The sequence below is a fragment of the Taudactylus pleione genome, unplaced genomic scaffold (genome assembly GCF_031769625.1).
Source record: "Taudactylus pleione unplaced genomic scaffold, aTauple2 ptg000436l, whole genome shotgun sequence".
Taxonomy (NCBI): Eukaryota; Metazoa; Chordata; class Amphibia; order Anura; family Myobatrachidae; genus Taudactylus; species Taudactylus pleione.
In genome coordinates, this window is record NW_028284838.1 from 2,634,540 (window position 1) to 2,654,327 (window position 19,788).

The 19,788-nt window shown below is 43.3% G+C and overlaps 1 protein-coding gene across 1 annotated transcript in view; it reads right to left on the bottom strand.

Moving 5' to 3' along the window:
• LEKR1 (leucine, glutamate and lysine rich 1) overlaps positions 1-19,788 on the bottom strand; it is a 154,805-nt gene that overhangs the window by 79,437 nt on the left and 55,580 nt on the right. Inside the window, exon 6 of the mRNA XM_088447640.1 lies at positions 1,090-1,275. Within this exon, the coding sequence (XP_088303766.1) occupies positions 1,090-1,275 (186 nt within the window). The remainder of the gene's footprint in view (positions 1-1,089; positions 1,276-19,788) is intronic.

Here is a 19,788-nt window from a genome sequence, read left to right on the forward strand (position 1 = left end):
CAAAAAGATCTGCTAGGGCAATGGAACCAAGGAAATGGAAGGAATACTATGGACCTATGCTGGGAGTAGATACTATTATTCGCTAGCCCAGTGGTTCTCAAACTCGGTCCTCAGGACCCCACACAGGTCAAATTTTCCAGGTCACCCAGCAGGTGCACAGGTGTATTCATTACTCACTGACATATTCTAAAAGATCCACAGGTGGAGATAATTTTTTCATTTATGATTCTGTGAGGAGACCAGGAAAACATGCACCATTTGGGGTCCTGAGGACAGAGTTTGAAAACCTGTGCACTAGTCTATTGTTCATTTGTAAAGCAGTTGCTCTTTCTGTTCTTTAATTAACCTTGCAAGTGTAAAGTGACACCAGGAAATCAAGCACAGCATGCTAGTACGATATTGAGGGGACATATTGAAGGTTGGAGAATACACTGGACAGCCGGGACGGAGGGAGCTGAGCTTGAGGTTCCGAAGCCTCCAACCTCTATATCATCTATATGCTCCACTATCACGATTCTCTGGTAACATCTCCGCTCATGACCTGTTTCATAGTGATTTTATCCAGCAGGAATTTTATTGGAGTGTGAATGTTTAACCTATTGTGTTTTATTCTATTATTAAATGGTCTTTTATTGCACTATGTTGCATTTTTTACATTTTGTTTTACATATATGGAGAACATGTATTAATTACTTGATACTTCCCATCGAGTTAAAGAAGAAATCACCACTCTAAGGGAAGTACTCATTCATACATTTTCCCTTTTTTTGCACCATATTTTTCATCTGTTTGTGAAATTAGCGCCAGTATTTTTGCCATCTTACCTCTAAATGCTAATACGATAGTTTAATAACGTAAAGAACCATAAAAAAATAACAGCAATTCTGAAATCTATTAAATATATAGGATATGGAAATAATAATGCATTGTTTTTAATTCCATACAGAATTTTGTAGTGCTGTGCATAGCATTCACTATAAATTTTTGATCCAGTGCAGAACCTTTACACACCTGCACATCAGCCTTTGAATACATTGGTAACGACAGAGTCGTTACTTACTAGTATTCCAAACCATCGCATTCTCTTACCCAAGACTTGTTTTTGCAGATCGTGACATCTGGTTTTCAACTCCTTTGCTATTTCACGTGAGTCTTGAAGCTGCTGTGATGTCAACACCACAGAATCTGAGACACATTGTAGTTCTTTTATCTGATTGTGGCGGAGAAGATTTTCTGACTGGGATTCTGCAAGCTGTCCGCGAAGGCTAATTATTTCTACAGAGATAAGAAATGAAAGAAAAAAAAAAAGAAAAAATTATGTTATTGGTGGGTCACAAGAATATTTACTTTCATGAATACATTACACGGAACAGAATTGTAGACTGTGTAGAGAAATGAACGTTATAAATATGTACTGCTGTCAGTGCCTACATTATTAGAAATACAGCATTATTTTGTCATTACTGAGAAGTCGCAGGGAATTTTAGCAATATTCTCATGCACTTTACAAATATAGTAAGTGAACATGTCAGATCTATAAATACTACAGTGAGATGGCTGTATTCTTCCACTAACAAGGAGCTTAGAGGGAACATAAATATGTCATTTTCTGTAAAACGTCCTTGGCAAATAGGGAGTGTTCAGATTATTCAGGACCACTCACTGTTGCTGCAGGGTGCGGTATATCCCTTTTAATAAGGACAGCTGCATAAAAAAAAAATAGCATGGCAACAGTACTGGATTATGTAAAGGTTACACCACAGTCTTGCCCTGGGCCATACAATAAAATAAATATTCAAAGCTGCTCTTTGGTAGAGGATACTTGAGTGAGACACTTGTTTTTAAAGAAGTGTATGGCCGCTGGTCAGTAATGTATTATGGATACAAGGAGAGTACATGCTTTACTGCATATTACAATGAAAGCATCCTTTATAGATTCTGATGTTGGCTATAGAAAAAAAAAAGAAAACTGTTGCACAGGAAAATATTAACAGATTGAACATGAAAAGTACCCCTAATAATAATAATAATAATAATGAGTATTAATCCTAATTATAGTTTGGGTGCTACCACAGATCCAAGAGATACATATATTGAAAAAAAGAAAGAAAAGGGATCTAGATTCTGATGTTGGTAAATAAAGGTAAAAAACAGTCTACATGCGAATCAATACATAATAGAGACTCTAAAAAGAGTAATGGTAGGGGAGTAGGGTTACAATCACAGTGATGTTGTCATAGGAACAGGACAGGTGCTCTAACTGCATTTATCCTTGCTGATAACACACAATTGAAAGTGGAAGTGAATCACGCAGTTTAATCATACATCAATCAAGTTATTTATTTCCAGATCCTAACATAGGAATCTGTACTTGACACATTCAAGAAAATGCAAACATTGTTACTATTAGTTGCTCCCTATATCTATGAGGAGCTGGAAACATGAAACTGTAACTGGATACATAAATACCAGCGTCAGGAAAATATCATATGAATGACACAAAATAGGTTTATTTGTTTGATCACTTCTCAAATCACTTCACAAATCTGTATTTTCTCTCTCATGCGCTCTTCAGAGACAAAAGAGCAGCCAGGTGTATCTTAAGGTGGCTACACACTAGACGATATTTTGCAGGATTTGCCCGATTTCGATGTGTCGGAACGACAAATCATGTAAAATATGTCCAAATTGTGAGTGTCCACTCATGATCACGATGCCAATGTGCATACCCGTGGGTCGTACATCGCATCTTCAGATCTTGCATATAGCAAGCAACATCTGCCAATCTTGTGCACGACGCAAAGGAAATCGTTAATGATGCACGATAGATTGTTGGTCAGATTGGACACTCTTTAGCACCATATCGTGTCCTGGAGTGCCGGGGAGAGTTCAAGGGAAATCACTCATGATACTGCATCGTGAGCACATAGTCTAGTGCAGCAGTGGCCAACCTGTGGTTCTTGAGCCACATTCGGCTCTTCCATTGTTCTGATGCGGCTCCCCTGAATGACACTGACTCCCTTCTCTGATAGGCGCGCAGCTATTCAGAGGAGGCTCGTCCTTTGATGCAGCAGTCTACTCCGCTCCGTAGGCATGTATGGGCAACATGGTGACGTCACGTCGCAAACAGGGGGCAGAGCTCAACTTGTGACTGAACCTGCAGCCATGTGGAGGATGCGGTCACAGATGCCATAGCCTATCTTAGTGACATAGACAGTCCGCGACAATGTAACACTTGTGTTTTTTATTTTTATTTATTTGTGACATGTGGAGGGGCTGGAGTGGCCCATGGATGGAGAGGGAGTGTGGGGGAAGATGGCTGGACTGGGGTGGCCCAGGGAGAGAGGGGGGGCTGGAGTGGCACATGAGAGTCCGCTGGAGTGACAAATGGGGGGTTGCTGGAGTGACAAATGGACTGAAGTGACACATGAGGTGGACTGGTGTGAAACATGGAGGGGCTAGATTGTATTATGCAAATCTTTTTGTTTCCTATGTATTTTTTGTGGATGTGGCTTTTTCAGTGTATTTTATGTGGATGTGGATATGGCATTTCAGTGTATTATTTGTGGATGTGGCTTTTTCAGTGTATTTTATGTGGAAGTGGCTTATTCAGTGCATTTTATATGGATCTGGCTTGTTTCAGTGTATTTTATGTGGATCTATTTTTTTTTCAGTGTTTTTTTATATTGTTCTGGCTTTTCTTTCCCTTTAACAGTTACCTCCACAGTGATTGTGTGCATACACTTTCACATGCTCCTACTAAAATCATACCAGGGGCGTGGCCCAGCTGGCACAAGGCCACGCCTTTTTTTTTTTTTTTTTACACGTGTGCCTTTGGCACGCACATGACCATGGCTCTTTGACATACCTACATATATTTTTGGGCTCTTTGCCTCTGACTGGTTGGCCACCCCTGGTCTAGTGTGTAGGCACCTTTATAGCATGTAGATCAGGGAACAGATAACGATTTAGGACTGATGTCAAAACTTGGCCTATAATGCTAATTACTAATATGTAAACTTTCATCTAACATGTTAATCCAATGACCAGCCATCCCCAAAATCCGTTCAGTGTCACTAATCTTATTCAAATAACCATCATAACTAGTTAAATTGCGAGTCAAAATGCAGGCGCGGCGATTATTGCGCCCAAACGGAGCAACATTTGAATTGCTACATCGGGCACCTTAAAAAAAATTGCCGCTGGATAAACAATTGAACCTACCCCAAAAAGTAATAAAAACTGATATGCATGTACACAAGCACACCAATTCAGTTGCTAATGAGACCCAAGAAGGGGAGCAATCTGCCGGCCCATGGCAGGGATAAAATCTGGAGAAATGTATAGAATTGATCAATTATTTTTGTAATAAATGTTTTCATGAAAACAAATTGAAAGTCTGCACTGTTAGTTGTTACATGCTTTGTTCAGTTAGAAAACGTTAATACAGCCAAATTAACAGCTGTGCTTTTAAAATAATATATTAAAGCGTCATTATATAAACCATAGAATGGTTTCCCTGTCCCATCCATCCTGTTTGGAGATGTTGTTTGTCTGAGAACTAGAAGGGACTCGCTATATTTAGTTTTAACATTGAGCATGAAAACAATTTGAAATGTGAGGGCCAATTGTCCTACATATGGTGCTCTGTACCAGGCATAATTAAAAAGGTACATAATACAAAACATTTTATAGAAAACACTTAAGGTGGGTACACACTGTAAACATATATATCGGTAGATGATGGTCGTTCATATACACTAAACGACCATCATCTTCCAGGTAGCCGCAGGTCCCGCTGGCCGGGGGAGATTCTGCCCCCCTCCCGCGCGGCTGCCGCTGATCGCCCATACACCCTTGCCGATGGACAGATACATCTGTCATCGGCTGCACAGTACAGCAGACATGATATGTCTGTGAACGACATTGTTCACAGACATATAGCTGGTACACACTGACCAACGGGCACCAGATACATTGGCCGATCAATTGATCGCCCAATATATGTCAGTGTGTACCCAGCTTATGTATTATATTATATATATATATATATTTTTTTTATTATTTATTTATTTTTTTTAAATTGCGGTATAGTTACTAAAATGATGTGCCCGACAGCACTGCTTTAAGTTTTATTAAGTTGCCAGCTAAACTAAACAAATAATGTAAAATGGGGAGTGCCTTGCTGGGAAGGGAGTGTGGCGCACGCATGCGCCCCTTTTCTTCACTCTGGGGGCATACCCAGCAAAAGCAGATATGCTGGACTTCCCCCAGAGGTGGTCCACACACTACTAGCTCCTCCTCGCTGACCTGGACCTAGGTGCTACACAATAACGTCACAGTACAGCACCCAGCCACTGAGGAGCTGCTGTTATTTTGTTGTCATCCCCTCGTTCGGTGACACCCGATGCAGAGCACACCCCCTAGTGACACCACTGGGGGCAGGTGTCTGTAGACAGAAGCAGAAAATAAAGGGGATGTGGCTGGAGTTCAGGGACAGAGGTGATATCAGTAATGTGCTGAGGAATTGCAGTGAGTGGCGCAGACAGAGGCATGGGAGACAACTTTTTAAGATTACGATGTATATATGACTTGACAATGTATAGACTGCGGGCGGCACAAATATTGGGGATGATTGAGAACCCACAGAGATGGCTTATATGGTTGGAAGCTATAGCAGTCTGACCAGCAGGATAGAGGAGAACGACTGAAAGAAATCATATTCCCCCAGCATAACCATTGTTTCTTGGTAACCCTGCTCTTATTTTATCCTCACTTGTTTGCAGAGTGAAGAAGCCTGGAGTGAATCAAGTAATTGATGTAAAAAATATTATTATTACTTAATTCAACCAAGGCTAATTCAATGAAGAGTTTAGTGCAGCCAATATTTCCATAAATAAAGTAGTCATATTGGCTAATATGTGAAATACAGAAAGTACATTTCTTTGCAAGTGTTAATCGTTCTAATCCATTTCTAAAGAAATGAGGCTGAGGAATCAGGGGGAAAAGGAAGAGAACTGATGAGACATGAAAGTGAAATGTTTCTGCACTTCTTGTAATGTGATTGCGGCCAGCAAATTCCAGCAAAGCGGTTTCCAGAGATTAGGAGTGAAATATATCTTCTTACTATGGGTCTGGTGACAGGGCAGGTTGTAGACTTGTTTTACAACTAATGCATCAGGCCAATAGGATTACACTGTTCTGCTACAAAAACTGCTCCTTTATAACCACAGTGATATGTTGGGTTTTGTTTTTTTTACAGGAAATATTTTCTGACCCATAAAATTGATATTGTATATGTGGTGATTATGTTATGGATCACGAGATATTAGGGAACATGTAAACCTGTGTGTTTATTTACATCAGGGATGGGGAACCTTTTTTCTGCCGAGGGCCATTTTGACATCGAGAGCCATCGGAGCCGCTCGCAGGCCTTGAGGTAGCTCCTACCCCACCGCAAGCACTGCGATTAGTTCAGGCTAAAAAAACAACCAAGTGACAAGTTCAATGACGCTACTTTGCTAATTATGCACACCCACTAAACTCACATTCACTCCCCCGTTCACAAGCACCTTCCCTTGTCACCACCCACAAATGGCGCTGTCACTCACTCAAAGTAGCGTCCAGTCTGTGTACTACGAGCGCACGATTCCCGGCCGCAGTGACTGGTTCACGCATGCGTACTTTGAAGCATACGCATGCGCAGATGTGCGAGCGCAGCTTAGCGACCGGGTCTGAATTAGGCCCATAGTTCCAACCCAGGTCAGACACTGTTTACACAGCACTATCAATCTGGGTTATTCTCATGTCAGCCCTGTTCACACTGAACCTGGGTCTGCCCTGCTAAACTTGTGAGGTCATAAGAAGTGGGTAGTGACTGCTCCACAACCACCAATCAGCTCATTTTAGACATGACCCAGGTTGGATAACCCAGGTTGTGCCATTTACACTACCCAGGTCCATCCTGGTTCTGACCCTGGTAGCTACCTGGGTTGGATTGATGGGTCACTTGACCCGGGATGTGGAACCTTTTACACTGAGCTGCGACCCGGGTAGACCCAGCAATAACCCAGTGATCTGATGTAAAAGGGGTATAAATCACTGTTTTCTATTTAGCTCGTTAATGTACTTTGCATGGCGCTGCGGAACCCTTATGGCACCATATAAATAAAAGGATAATACTAATACTGTCCAGCTGCAGGGTTAATTATTTGTAAGAGGCCATGCAAGGGGGAGGCTGGCAGATTTATGTGTAGCTCATTAGGACTGTCAGCAACGGAAACCAACAGACAAATGATGGTAAAATTATGGGGTCTAATACATTCCGGCCTTGCCCATCTCACCAAAATGAAGTTGGCCAGCAGAAGGGGGACGGTGTGACAGCCCAGGAAAGAAAATGCAATGCAGAACCCTGAAACTTTGTCCAATTCTTGGGAGCCAATGTGATATTGGGAATATCCCCCCACAAACAGATTCATGTGAGACTGTTCTGATAATGTCTTCCTTTTTTTTTTAATAAGAAAATTATTTGCATAAGACTATCTTTGTAGGTCATTCTTATCGTTTTGTATATACTTTAAGTATTGCGAGTAACTATCTAATATTAAACTTAATTTAATTTAGAAGATTGGGCTCTGATTTTTATCGGATCCATTTTACCTGTGGATTTGGCTTATCAATGCTACATATCTATACTACAGGTTATTTGGGTAATAACGGACTTAAATGTAATTGAGTAGTGAGATCAGAAACTTCCCACTTGGAGTGTGTTGCTCCTGAGTGGTGGCAATTATTGGGAAATTAATAGTGAGTTGGAGAAATACTGGGAGTGTAACAATTTCTGTAGGCAGACCAGTTAGTTGTTTTTGATTAACAAAGTTACGGACAGCGATAAAAGTTGGAACACACAACATAAATAATATTCTAAGCTACTCCAATTCCCACCTAATCTTTTCTCTTTGGCTCCTGTTGGATTAGTTTATATAATAATAATTTATATAGACCAGGGCCAGATTAACACCATGAAAGACTGTAGGCAAGCTCTGGTCTGCTAAACCCTGACCAATACACAAAACCTTTCAGGAGCATTGTCTAGAGTCACAGAGTGTGTAAAAGAGCAGAATTAGTGTCACTACATTATGCAATTCATCCCCACATCAGTAAAACTTTCTATATTATTTTATGATATACACAAACATTTATAGTAGTTGTAAAAGGATACTAGAAGGAGGTGATTAAAGAAGCTGTGAAAAGTTCATAAGATCATAAGAAGAGTGGTAGAAATGAACAGAAGTATACTAGCAGATGTATCTGGCACTGCGCTAGCTAAACAATGAGAGCGAAGGTCACTACTGTGGTTTAAGAGGATATATACCCAAAGGGAAACTATGAATTTATTGGATAAAGGACTAATACATCAAAACTGAAATTTCAAACATGAGCCAAGGTAAAATACATTTCAGTTTTTAATGTCATTGTGAATGGTGTGGTAGATGTCGACATTCATTATGTCAACATGAGAATGTCAACATGCTTAGTTGAAGTCCCAAATAGTTGAAGGTGATTGCAGTAAAGCATATACAGGTATCTAGTTTTCCCACTAGGCTGTTTTAGCAGGGTGCCAAACCCTGCCAGATTTCAAAATGGCAAAATGCGTCTCACCCTTAAGTGGGCTCCCTGCTGAAACACCCTGCCGGGTGCCGTCCCCTCCCGTGGGCCGCAGTGTCCCACATGGGGGGGTGCTGTGCAGCGCTCACAACCGATAAATAGATTCAGTGCGCATATTCATAGGTGAGAGCTTGATGAAAAGGGGGCATAACTAAAGGGTACAGCCATTTTCTCGTGACCATGCCCCATTTTGCGGGTGCACGCACGAGTACCCTTTTTACAGTCCGGCGTCCTGAACTGCGCCAGACATAGAATCAACACTAGGTATCTATGATGCCATGCAAGTATCAGGGACTTTTATAAAAGTCTCATGCGTATTTCTATGCATGAGATGGTCCACCAGAAGGAGAAGAAAAAAGGGAACAGTTGACCCTACATGATGAGCAGACATCAGGCGGGAGGCCTGTGAGTCAATAAGAAGGCAGTTGGGGTGTTGGGTGTTGGGTGTATAACTGTAGTGTGCCCCACACTGAGAGATGGCTGTTAGGGGTTTGGGGTCTAGGTGAGGTCACTGTGTAATATTTATACATTGAAAAGGCACATGAATGCCAAGTAACAGAGGACCTTTCCCTTGCACTGAATGTAGGAAGGGTTGTAACCATCCAGCAGTAAATTTGTGTGGAAAATACCATAAATGCCAGTACAATGTTATTGCTACGTATCGTAAATAGTATTTTTGAGTGTGTGAAGCACTCAACTATAAACTTAAGTGGCAACGAAAACTGAAAAAATAGCCCCCTCTCAAACACACACACACACACTAATTATATATATATATATATATATATATATATATATATATATAAAGTATGCTTTATGTGTCTAGCATCACAAATGGGCTGCAGAGCCTTTCTGAGTACAGAAACAGTATGAACAGAACAAGAAAAAAGTGACACTGTACAAAATATTGCAGAGCATGGACAAGGTTTATAGACATTGCAGCATCAGTCATAATATCTAAATGAGCAGCAGGACGGCCAAACCCAACGGTTTTGTCCTGCTGTTCGCAGTGGGAAGGAGATAATGGTTTAAGTGAGGGAAGGAAGACCACAGGAGGGAAGAGGCCCTGCTCATGAGAGCTTACAATCAAGAGAGTGTTTTAGGATGAGAGTTGGAAAGCTTTGATAAAGAATTGGGTCTTGAGAGTTCATTTAAAAATTTGTAGAGAGATGGAGCTTCTCATAGGGAGAGGGAGAGAGTTCCAGTGGTAGGGAGCAGCACGGGCAAAATCTTGGAGGCAGGAGTGGGAGAAGTAATCTTGAGGAGAGGCGGCGTTCATTTGTGGAGCAAAGTGAGCGGGTGGGAGTATGATAAGAATAAAATTACAGTCCTGCGCGGAGTATAAATGAAGCTGCTCAATCAGGATGTGGTACTTATGATCGATAGGTAAAGATCAGTGCTACTCAGGATATTCACGCTACAAACACTCTCCCCTAAATGTCTAAACATCAACATAGAACTACTATAAACAGGAAGCCAGAAAGAAATACAAGAAAGACTAACAAAAGATGAAAGCAGCACACAGCATTTTTTACATATGTTTAATATTTCATATATTTATTATCTATACAGACAATACATTTTTCCCTTTTATATAAATATTTATTCCTAATTTTACATAGCTTTATATTTGTATTTTTATTTTATATAAACCATTATAAAATTTCTATATTTATATATTTAAACACAAAATATTGAGTTAGAATTCTAATGCTAAATGACCACGCAAATTTATAACACACATCACTGCATAAATATACTATACTGAGTTGATCTTAACCCAGTTACAGCACCTGTTTAATACAGGGTCTCCGTTTTAAACCTAAGCTATCAATCAAGTTACATTTGCATCAATTTGAAAAAAATCTAAATCAAAACTGGAGCTGGGATAAAAGGACTGTCCCTGCTACAATGTGTCATCCTTGAAAAAGTACTGACCTATGAAATGTGTTGGTAGACACCGCTACAGCTGCAGACACTGATCACTTTCAGTCCCTGGTGGAGGACACAGTAATCAAAAAAGAAACAGGAGAACAAAGTGCTCACTGCTACGGAGTACTGTTCAGCACAGCGACCAGCAGCAAGACACCAGAGGGAGAATCAGGGTAAGATAGGGATAGTTTACATTCCCACACTCCCGGGTCCTGCTCCCACACCACCAATCACACTAAAATGGGCATAAACATTACCACTTGGCGGAGGTGGAAAAAATAAATAAAAAAAGAAAATAAATACATGATATAATATTATATATATATACACATACACACATATATACATACACACATAAACAATATATACATATACACACACACACAGAACACTCTGCACTCACCATTGTTAATTCACTCACAAAAATATATACAGTGAATAAATAATGGGGTTTTGGTTCATGGATTGATCAATGCATTTAAGCCTGCAGCCCACATCACGGGACCCCACTTCTCTGCAGGTCCTACACTATCCGTCACACTTATGGAAACCTGGTAGCTATCACATAGTTTAAACTGAAAAAATGTTAACGTGTTTAAAGCTTACCTGCCACTTATGGCTTTTAAAGGCAAGGCAGTCACCAAACATAGTTTCTATCATACTACCAAAAAGGCAGTTTACACAGGTTATTCTAAATGAGCTTGCACCCCAAATCTGGGAGTGGCGAGTGCAGTGGATTTCTGACTTTGTTTATTTGGTTCATTTTTAATTAGCCTTTTGTGATCATAGCTTTCTCATGCACCCCTGTGCAAGCTCATTTCTACTTCAGGGTCCATAGGGTATCCACAGATACCTTGGGTATAGGTGATGACGTCAGGCATCGGGCACCATAGAGTTAAAGCTTTCAGCCTCCCAGGATACACTAGGGTCCCCCTCCTATACCCCGCCCCCGAGCCAAGGCATCTCAGTTTAGTTTGGTTCAGGTCAGTGTATGCAGCGCTGTGTCCTACCAGGCTCCGTGTCTGAGTAGTTGAGTATCAGCGCTGATAGTGCAGGAATTGATTTTCTTTGCATTGTATGTGACTTCTGCTAGCGCTGCTGCCTGTACTTTAATTTTCTACTGTCAGCCTTTTCACTGTCCCTGATCTTTTTCTGCTAAAGCCCTTGCGGTGCGGTGATTGCAGGGTGGTCTCACGCTATACTAAAAGTATCAGTGAGAGGAGTCACATACTTACCATCATGTCTGAGAGTGACTTTCCTCTCCAGCTTCGGTGTACTACATGTAAAGTACCAATAGCGGAGGGCTATGTCGGCAGTGTTATTTATTGGCGCGGCCAATTACTGTCACGGCCCCGGTACAGGAGCCGCCCTGGGCTTGTTTCGCCAAAGCACTTACAACCATGGTGGGCCAGTTAGCTCCGCAGCCTGCGCTCTCACAGATGGGATTGTCACAGGAGTCAGTGGTGTCGTCACCCATGCAGGTTTTCCCGAGACAATTGATGGTACCCCACAGTCTCCCTATTTCCCCTCGCCAAGTCTCTCAGGAGCCTGCGTGGGTTAATTCGCTGACAAGTTCTGTACAGCACTTGTCGGACCTGTTACAAGGGGAGTCTGTGTTGCGGCCACATAAGCGGCCGGTGGCGTCTCTGTCTGCTCTTTATGAGGATGACGACGTGACGTCTGATGATGGGGAGATTCTGGATCTTTCTGACCAGGAACCTCTCCATACTAAAGAGGCGGACGCTAGGTCCAAGGTATATATTCCTGGACTTATTCGGGCAGTCCGCACAGTTTTAGTGATTGAGGATCAAGATCCTCCGGTGTCCAAGTCTAAATATGCCTTTTTTAAGGATATTAAGGGTGACGCCACAGTGTTTCCTCCTTCGGGTCAGTTAGTGGACCATTTAGAGGAGGCGTGGAAACAGCCTGGCAAACGGTATCTGCCTCAGAGGTGGTGGCTTATCCATTTGCGGATAATTATTTTTCTAAGTGGGAGTCACCGCCACAGGTGGATTCTCATGTGACACGCCTGGTCCGTAGTGCTACATTGCCCATGCCCTCCATGTCTTCCTTGAAGGAGGCTACGGACCATAAGGTAGAGATCTGCCTAAAGTCCGTTTATTCCCTTGCGGGGGGGGGGGGGGGGCAGCTAGGCCGGCTATGGCCATTTGTTGGGTAGCCAGAGCTATGGAGCGCTGGGCTGATACTTTGGAGGCGTCTCTCGATTCCGACTGTTCGGCTGAACAGACCGAGTTGATGGGCAATATCCGGGATTCGGCCACTTATATCCATGAAGCGGCCTTGGATGTCAGTACCCTGGCGTCTCGGATTTCTTCGGCTGCGGTAGCTGCTCGACGCATCTTATGGTTGCGATCTTGGAAGGCCCACGCTGATTCCAAGAAGGGCTTGGAAGCTTTGCCGTTTAATGGAGAAGTCCTATTTGGTCCGGATCTGGACAAAATCATAGCCATACTGGCAGCAGCCAAGTCGGCATGTCTTCAGTCTGCTGCCATCCCTTCCAGTTCTGGTAGGTCGTCCTTTCGGCCTTACATGGCCCAGGGTAGGCCTAAGACTCAGTCCTTTCCCAGACAGGCTGGCCCCAAAAAAATCGGCCAAGCCCCGGAAACGACAAGCCTGCGGCCTGACGGTCCGGGTCTCCCTTTGGGGGATCCCAAAGTGGGAGGCTGCCTGCTGCAGTTCGCCCAGTGTTGGTCGGTTACCACGACAGACACTTGGGTTCACGAGGTGGTTTCTCACGGGTATGCCCTCTCCTTTCGGCACAGGCCCCCATCCCGATTCTTCACCACGGGTCTTCCATCAGACCGGAACAAAGCAGTGGAACTGCGGAAAGTCTTGCACACTATGCTCCAGGCTGGAGTTATAGTGCCTGTTCCATTCTCCCAGAGGGGCCAGGGTTTCTATGCCAATCTGTTTTTGGTGCAGAAACCCAATGGGTCGTATCGTCCGATCCTCAACCTCAAAGCACTCAACAAGTCTTTGCGGGTGCCGAGGTTTCAGATGGAGACCCTACGGTCCATCATTCTGGTGCTGGAACCTGGGGATTACATGGTGTCGTTGGACATACAGGACGATTACCTGCATGTCCCTATTCTTTTACGCCATCAACAGTTTCTCAGGTTTGCAATCCGCAACGACCACTTTCAGTTCCGGGCGTTACCTTTTGGGCTGGCGACAGCACCACGTGTATTCACCAAGGTGATGGCGGTTATGGCGGCTTCAGGGAGTCCGCATGTTACCGTACTTGGACAACCTTCTGTTGGTGGCAGGATCTCCAGAGCTCCTTCTACGTCATTTGGACCTGACCATTGCGGTACTGCAATGGCACGGCTGGTTGATAAACTGGCAGAAGTCCACCCTGATCCCGTCCCAGAGGATTCTGCACCTCGGAGCCTTATTGGACTCCGGACAGCAAAGGATCTTTGTAACGGGGGAAAAGATCTCGGTCTTGCAGTCGAGGGTGCGCAGTTGTTTACAGAGTCGCCGTGTGTCTCTACACTCGGCGATGAGGTTACTGGGCTCCATGGTCTCAGTATTCGACATGGTGGAATATGCCCAGTTTCACGCCAGACCTCTGCAGCAGTTGATCCTGTCCAAATGGAATGGACTGCCTCAGAGTCTAAAATCACAGACAATGGTGCTCACTCCGGAGGTTCGCCTGTCTCTAACCTGGTGGTTGCAGACGACCCATCTCAACAAGGGTCGTCACTTCTGGGTGGCGAATTGGGTCCTGTTGACAACGGATGCCAGTTTTCGGGGCTGGGGAGCAGTCATGGGTCCACACTTGTTCCAGGGCAGGTGGACTCGGGCGGAAACAGAGCTTCCAATAAACATCTTGGAACTCCGAGCGGTTTTCAATGCTCTCCAGCAGGCACATCGGGTTCTCCAACGTCACCCAGTGCAGGTCCAGTCGGACAACGCTACCACCGTGGCCTACATAAATCGGCAAGGAGGAACCCGAAGTCGGGCGGCTCTCGTAGAGGTGTCCCGGATCCTGGTTTGGGCGGAGCGCAATCTCCCAGCCATATCAGCAGTCTTCATCCCGGGAGTCCTAAACTGGGAGGCGGACTTTCTCAGTCGCCAGGACGTTCATCCGGGGGAATGGTCTCTGCACCAGGACGTCTTTCAACTTCTGGTGGACAGGTGGGGTCTTCCAGAGATTGACCTCATGGCGTCACGGCACAACAAGAAGTTGCCGGTGTACGGGTCTTGCACAAGAGACGAAAAGGCGTCTCTGGTGGATGCTCTGTCCGTCCAGTGGACGTTCCGGGTTTGCTTATCTGTTCCCTCCGGTTTCCCTTCTCTCACGGGTAATCCGGAAGTTCAAACAGGAAGGAGGAACGCTTCTGTTGATAGCACCTGCGTGGCCCCGGAGGCACTGGTTCTCAGACCTCCAGGGACTGTCCGTGGACATTCCTCTGCGGTTGCCGTTACGACCGGACCTCCTGTCACAGGGTCCTTGTCTTCACCCGGACCTGACTCGGCTGTCTTTGACGGCGTGGCTGTTGAGACGGCCATGTTAAGGTCCAGGGGGTTTTCCAGCTCTGTAGTGCAAACAATGCTACGGGCTCGGAAACCATCCTCTGCAAGGATATACCATCGAGTGTGGCATACGTTCTTCCAGTGGTGTCGACCGAGAGGTTATGCCCCTTGGGAATTCCGTCTGTCTAGAGTGTTAGCCTTCCTGCAGGCGGGACTGGACCATGGGCTTCGCCTTGCGTCTCTGAAGGTGCAGGTGTCTGCCCTGTCCGTCTGGTTCCATCGTAGGATTGCTGCAATCCCTGATGTGCGCACCTTTATGCAAGGTGTTCTCAGAATTCAGCCACCTTTTGTTCCAGCGGTGGCGCCTTGGGATTTAGCTGTGGTCCTGAGGGCTCTCCAGGGACTGCCGTTTGAACCACTGGGCTCAGTGGATCTCAAGTGGCTGACAGCTAAGACAATTTTCCTTCTGGCCATTGCTTCGGCCAGACGTGTTTCTGACTTAGGGGCTCTCTCCTGTAGACCCCCTTTTCAGATTTTTCATAGGAACAGGGCGGTGCTGCGCACTCGTCCTGGTTTCCTTCCTAAAGTTGTTTCCAGCTTTCACATCAACGAAGAAATCGTTGTGCCGGCTTTTAACTCACCCAATCTTTCAGTGGGTGAGGCCACTTTGGACGTTGTGCGGGCCTTAAGGATCTATGTTGACCGCACTTCGTTCAGGAAGTCGGACGCCTAGTTTGTCCTCTATGGCTTTCGTAAAAAGGGTTGGCCTGCTTCAAAACAGATTTTGGCGGCCTGGATTCATATGGCCATTTCAGAAGCTTATCTTCTTGAAGGCCTTCCAGTTCCTTCCTCTGTGAGGGCTCATTCCACTAGGTCTGTGGGTCCTTCGTGGGCAGCTCGACGTGGTGCCTCTGCGGTCCAGATCTACAAGGCTGCCACGTGGTCCTCTGTCCATAGCTTTGTGAGGTATTACGTGTTTGACACCTTTGCCTCTCAGGATGCTTACTTCGGGCGGCGGATTCTCCTTTCAGCACAGGAGCGTCCCCACCCTTAAAGGATACTGCTTTGGGACATCCCCAAGGTCTCCTGTGGATACCCTATGGACCCTGAAGTAGAAAATATGAGATATGGTTAAGACCTTACCTTTGTTATCTCTATTTCTACGAAGTCCATAGGGTTCCACAGGACTCCCGCCCTGTTGCACCTGTACTGCACAAGGCATTTTGCTCTGGTCACCGGTTTTTCCGTCTCCCTCTGGTGAGAATGTGATTCTTGTGTGTGTCCAGATCTTTTTTCTCTCTCTTCCGTCTCCTCCTCCGGCCTAGGGCTTGGTACGTAACTGAGATGCCTTGGCTCGGGGGCGGGGTATAGGAGGGGGACCCTAGTGTATCCTGGGAGGCTGAAAGCTTTAACTCTATGGTGCCCGATGCCTGACGTCATCACCTATACCCAAGGTATCCTGTGGAACCATATGGACTTCGTAGAAATAGAGATAACAAAGGTAAGGTCTTACCATATCTCATATTTTATAATAACCTGTGTCAGCTGCCTTTTTGGTAGGTGAGCTTTAAACCAGTTAAACATTTAAACATTGCAATGTGAGGAATAGAGCCGGATACGACACCCATCATCGTCCTACCACATTGATATTTTCAGATAGTACTTTAAATGAATTATAGAGGACAGTAAATCTCATGCCAAAGTATTACATAACAGCATTGAGCTAACCATGCAGGTAGTGATTTAATCTATTTAGGCCAAAATGGAGCAAACTTGCCACATGTGTGGTGCTCCCCCGACAAGGCAACAATTTGAAACACATCTGCAACTATACTAAAAATGGGGAAGAACACCTTAAATTAATCTGGACTTTAATTAATGCAGTTGGCTGGTGACTGCTTAACATGCTATGTGCAGTCATCGACCGACTGCTCTCATTATGCCCCACGGGATCTGGTTGTTGCCCAACTCCCAGATCTATCCAGTTTGAGTATACATGTGTCCAAAATTGACACACATGGACATTTGGACTAATTGGTGTGTATTAATGTTTATGGCTAGCATTGGAATCATTTCTCGTTTTGTATTATACACATTTTCCCCCTTATTGCTCATGGGCACCACAGACGGTGTAGACGTCCCCAACTGTGTGGAGTTTGTATATTCTCCCTGTGCTTGCATGGGTTTCCTCTGGGTATTCTGGTTTCCTCCCACATTTCAAAAATATACAGGTAGGATAATTGGCGCCCCACAAAAAAAATTAACCCTACTGTGTGTGTGTGTGTGCATGTCCATGTGGTAAGTAATATGTATTGTAAGCTCCACTGGGGCAGGGACTGATGAGAATGGACAAATATTCTCTGTAAAGTGCTGCAGAATGTGTGTGTGGTATATAAATAACTGGTAAAAATTATAAATACATATACAGCTTACACACACTGGCATTTTAATGCATGCATAACAGATGTATAATAGGTATGACACTAGCATCCATTCTTACCATAGCTACCAAGTTCTTGCATTTCAGAAATATTTCAGGGTTTTCCCATCTTTGTGTACCGTATGCAAATGCATCGGGAAATCTAGTTAGCTGTAAAACGATAGTAAAAACGCAAGTTAAGAAGCAATTTAAGGAGCACAACCAATTAGCCGCAGGGTTTACTCCTGCATACCCACGCGTAATGCTGATTTTTTCCTTGCAACCTCAAGAGCTGCAAAGAAAGTCATGCGTTAAATGCAGCCTCTGGGGTTTCATGCGTGGGTAAACCCATAAGATTCCAGCATTTTACACGGAATCTATGGGTTAACGCACATTACCCCAGGGCTTACCGCGTGAAGAAAACGCAGATTAATTGAATAGCTCCAGGCATGAAACCTGGAGCTTAACCTCGCGCTTAATTGATTATGCCCCTAAATGCGTTTGTGTAGGGTAACGGCTTTCAGTTACATAATGAAAATAAATGCCAGTGGGTTTGAGCCCTTAGATCCTTCATATCAATTCAAGATGCTCTGATAATTACTCTTATCAGAAAGGAAGCAAAAACATGTCTCTTTGATAAAGGCACGGAAAGGTACTTTAAGAAGAGATAACCTTGGGTAAAAAAAAAAAAAAAAAAACACTGCACTAATCAGAAATGACTGTTTCTTTGCAAAGTACATATTTATTCAGCAGTATTGGAATTATATTACAGCTAACTACAGTATGTATTCTATATTTGATTTCCTAATCTCTACCTTTCAAGTTAATGATTTTGACCTTTCTGTAAAAGGATGAATTTGTGTACTGTAATGAGAGAGCATGCCGCGCTAATAATAAAACCAAATGAAAATTAACTTTTACTTCAAACAATGGAATCAAAAATATACGATTATTATATTTTTACTCTTCAAACTTTTTTTTATTAAACAGTACATTAAAAAGAAATGCCATATATATATATATATTATATTTTTTTTCAGTCTATGTGGTCTGCTCCAATAACCTCCATCCTCCTAATGTGTTACATAGATAAACTCCTTTTCTACTTTAAAGGCCAATAAACCTAAAATACACATTAACCAGACTTGAAAAAGGTTTATTTTAAAATGACAAAAACACAACATATGCGTAAACATACCAAAAACAAAGACAGTACTTTAAACCGCTCAAGGGCTTATTCAAACAAGCACATTCAGATAATTTTTTCATACTGTTTTCTGTACAGAACGAGTCATAAGAGGACACTTAAAAGTGGTGCAGGCACCAGGATCTCTGAACCTTGTGTCTGCATGCATCTACTGATAAGATGAAATGGTTTACTATTTTCTGACACAGTGTGCTGACCATGGTACTGTGAGCAGTGGATCCTTGCAGGCCCATTGCGCTAATGATACTGACGCTTACAGTACTGTATTATTATGGAGCATTTCAATATTGTGCCTAAAACACTGCACAGATCTATTATTGTTATGCAAGAAAGTTTCTTCTAATCATGTTGTGTAGGCAATGTGCCCAAGAAATTGTATGCTTCAAAGTGATTTGTAAAAGCCAGACCACTTATATAGTCATCAAACTAATCTGAAATCATATCACATTTGCAGGCTAGTCTCCATCCCTGCAAGAAAGAAAGGTTTGAACTGGGATGAAGAGATACTGTAAAGCATATTCAAATTTCAAAGGGACAAAACCATTAGTACTGTATATTGTGGTACCCTGTGTGGTAGCGACTGGCATATTAATATTTGTTCCAGTTTATGTGGGAATCTACTAAAAATAGATTTTCCCACGTTTATGAAATTGATCAAAATCTAAAGCTAGTAATGCGTAAATACATTTTTGTCCCCAAATTACTGGAGATATTCCAGAGACATGGCACTAGTATTTCAAAAATTTTTTAGAACTTGTGAGATTTAGAATGTAGATTATAATGAATTAAAAAAAAAAAAAAAAGCTGCCTTGTTACGTTTTTTCCTCACATCAACAGTCAGTCTTTAATTAGCCTATTAATGTGGTATCAAAGACTCAAGTAAAATGCCATACAATCAGAAGAGGCCGATGTGGGAAAATTAATGTAATAGGCTACCACGATGGGTAGTCCATGCTTTGATCATATAGAGGCGATCAACGCCAGAGAGAGCAGGTGGGTTACAAAAACCTGAAGGCCAAGACCAGTCATGGATAAGTTGCAGGGGAAACACAAATATGTGCCC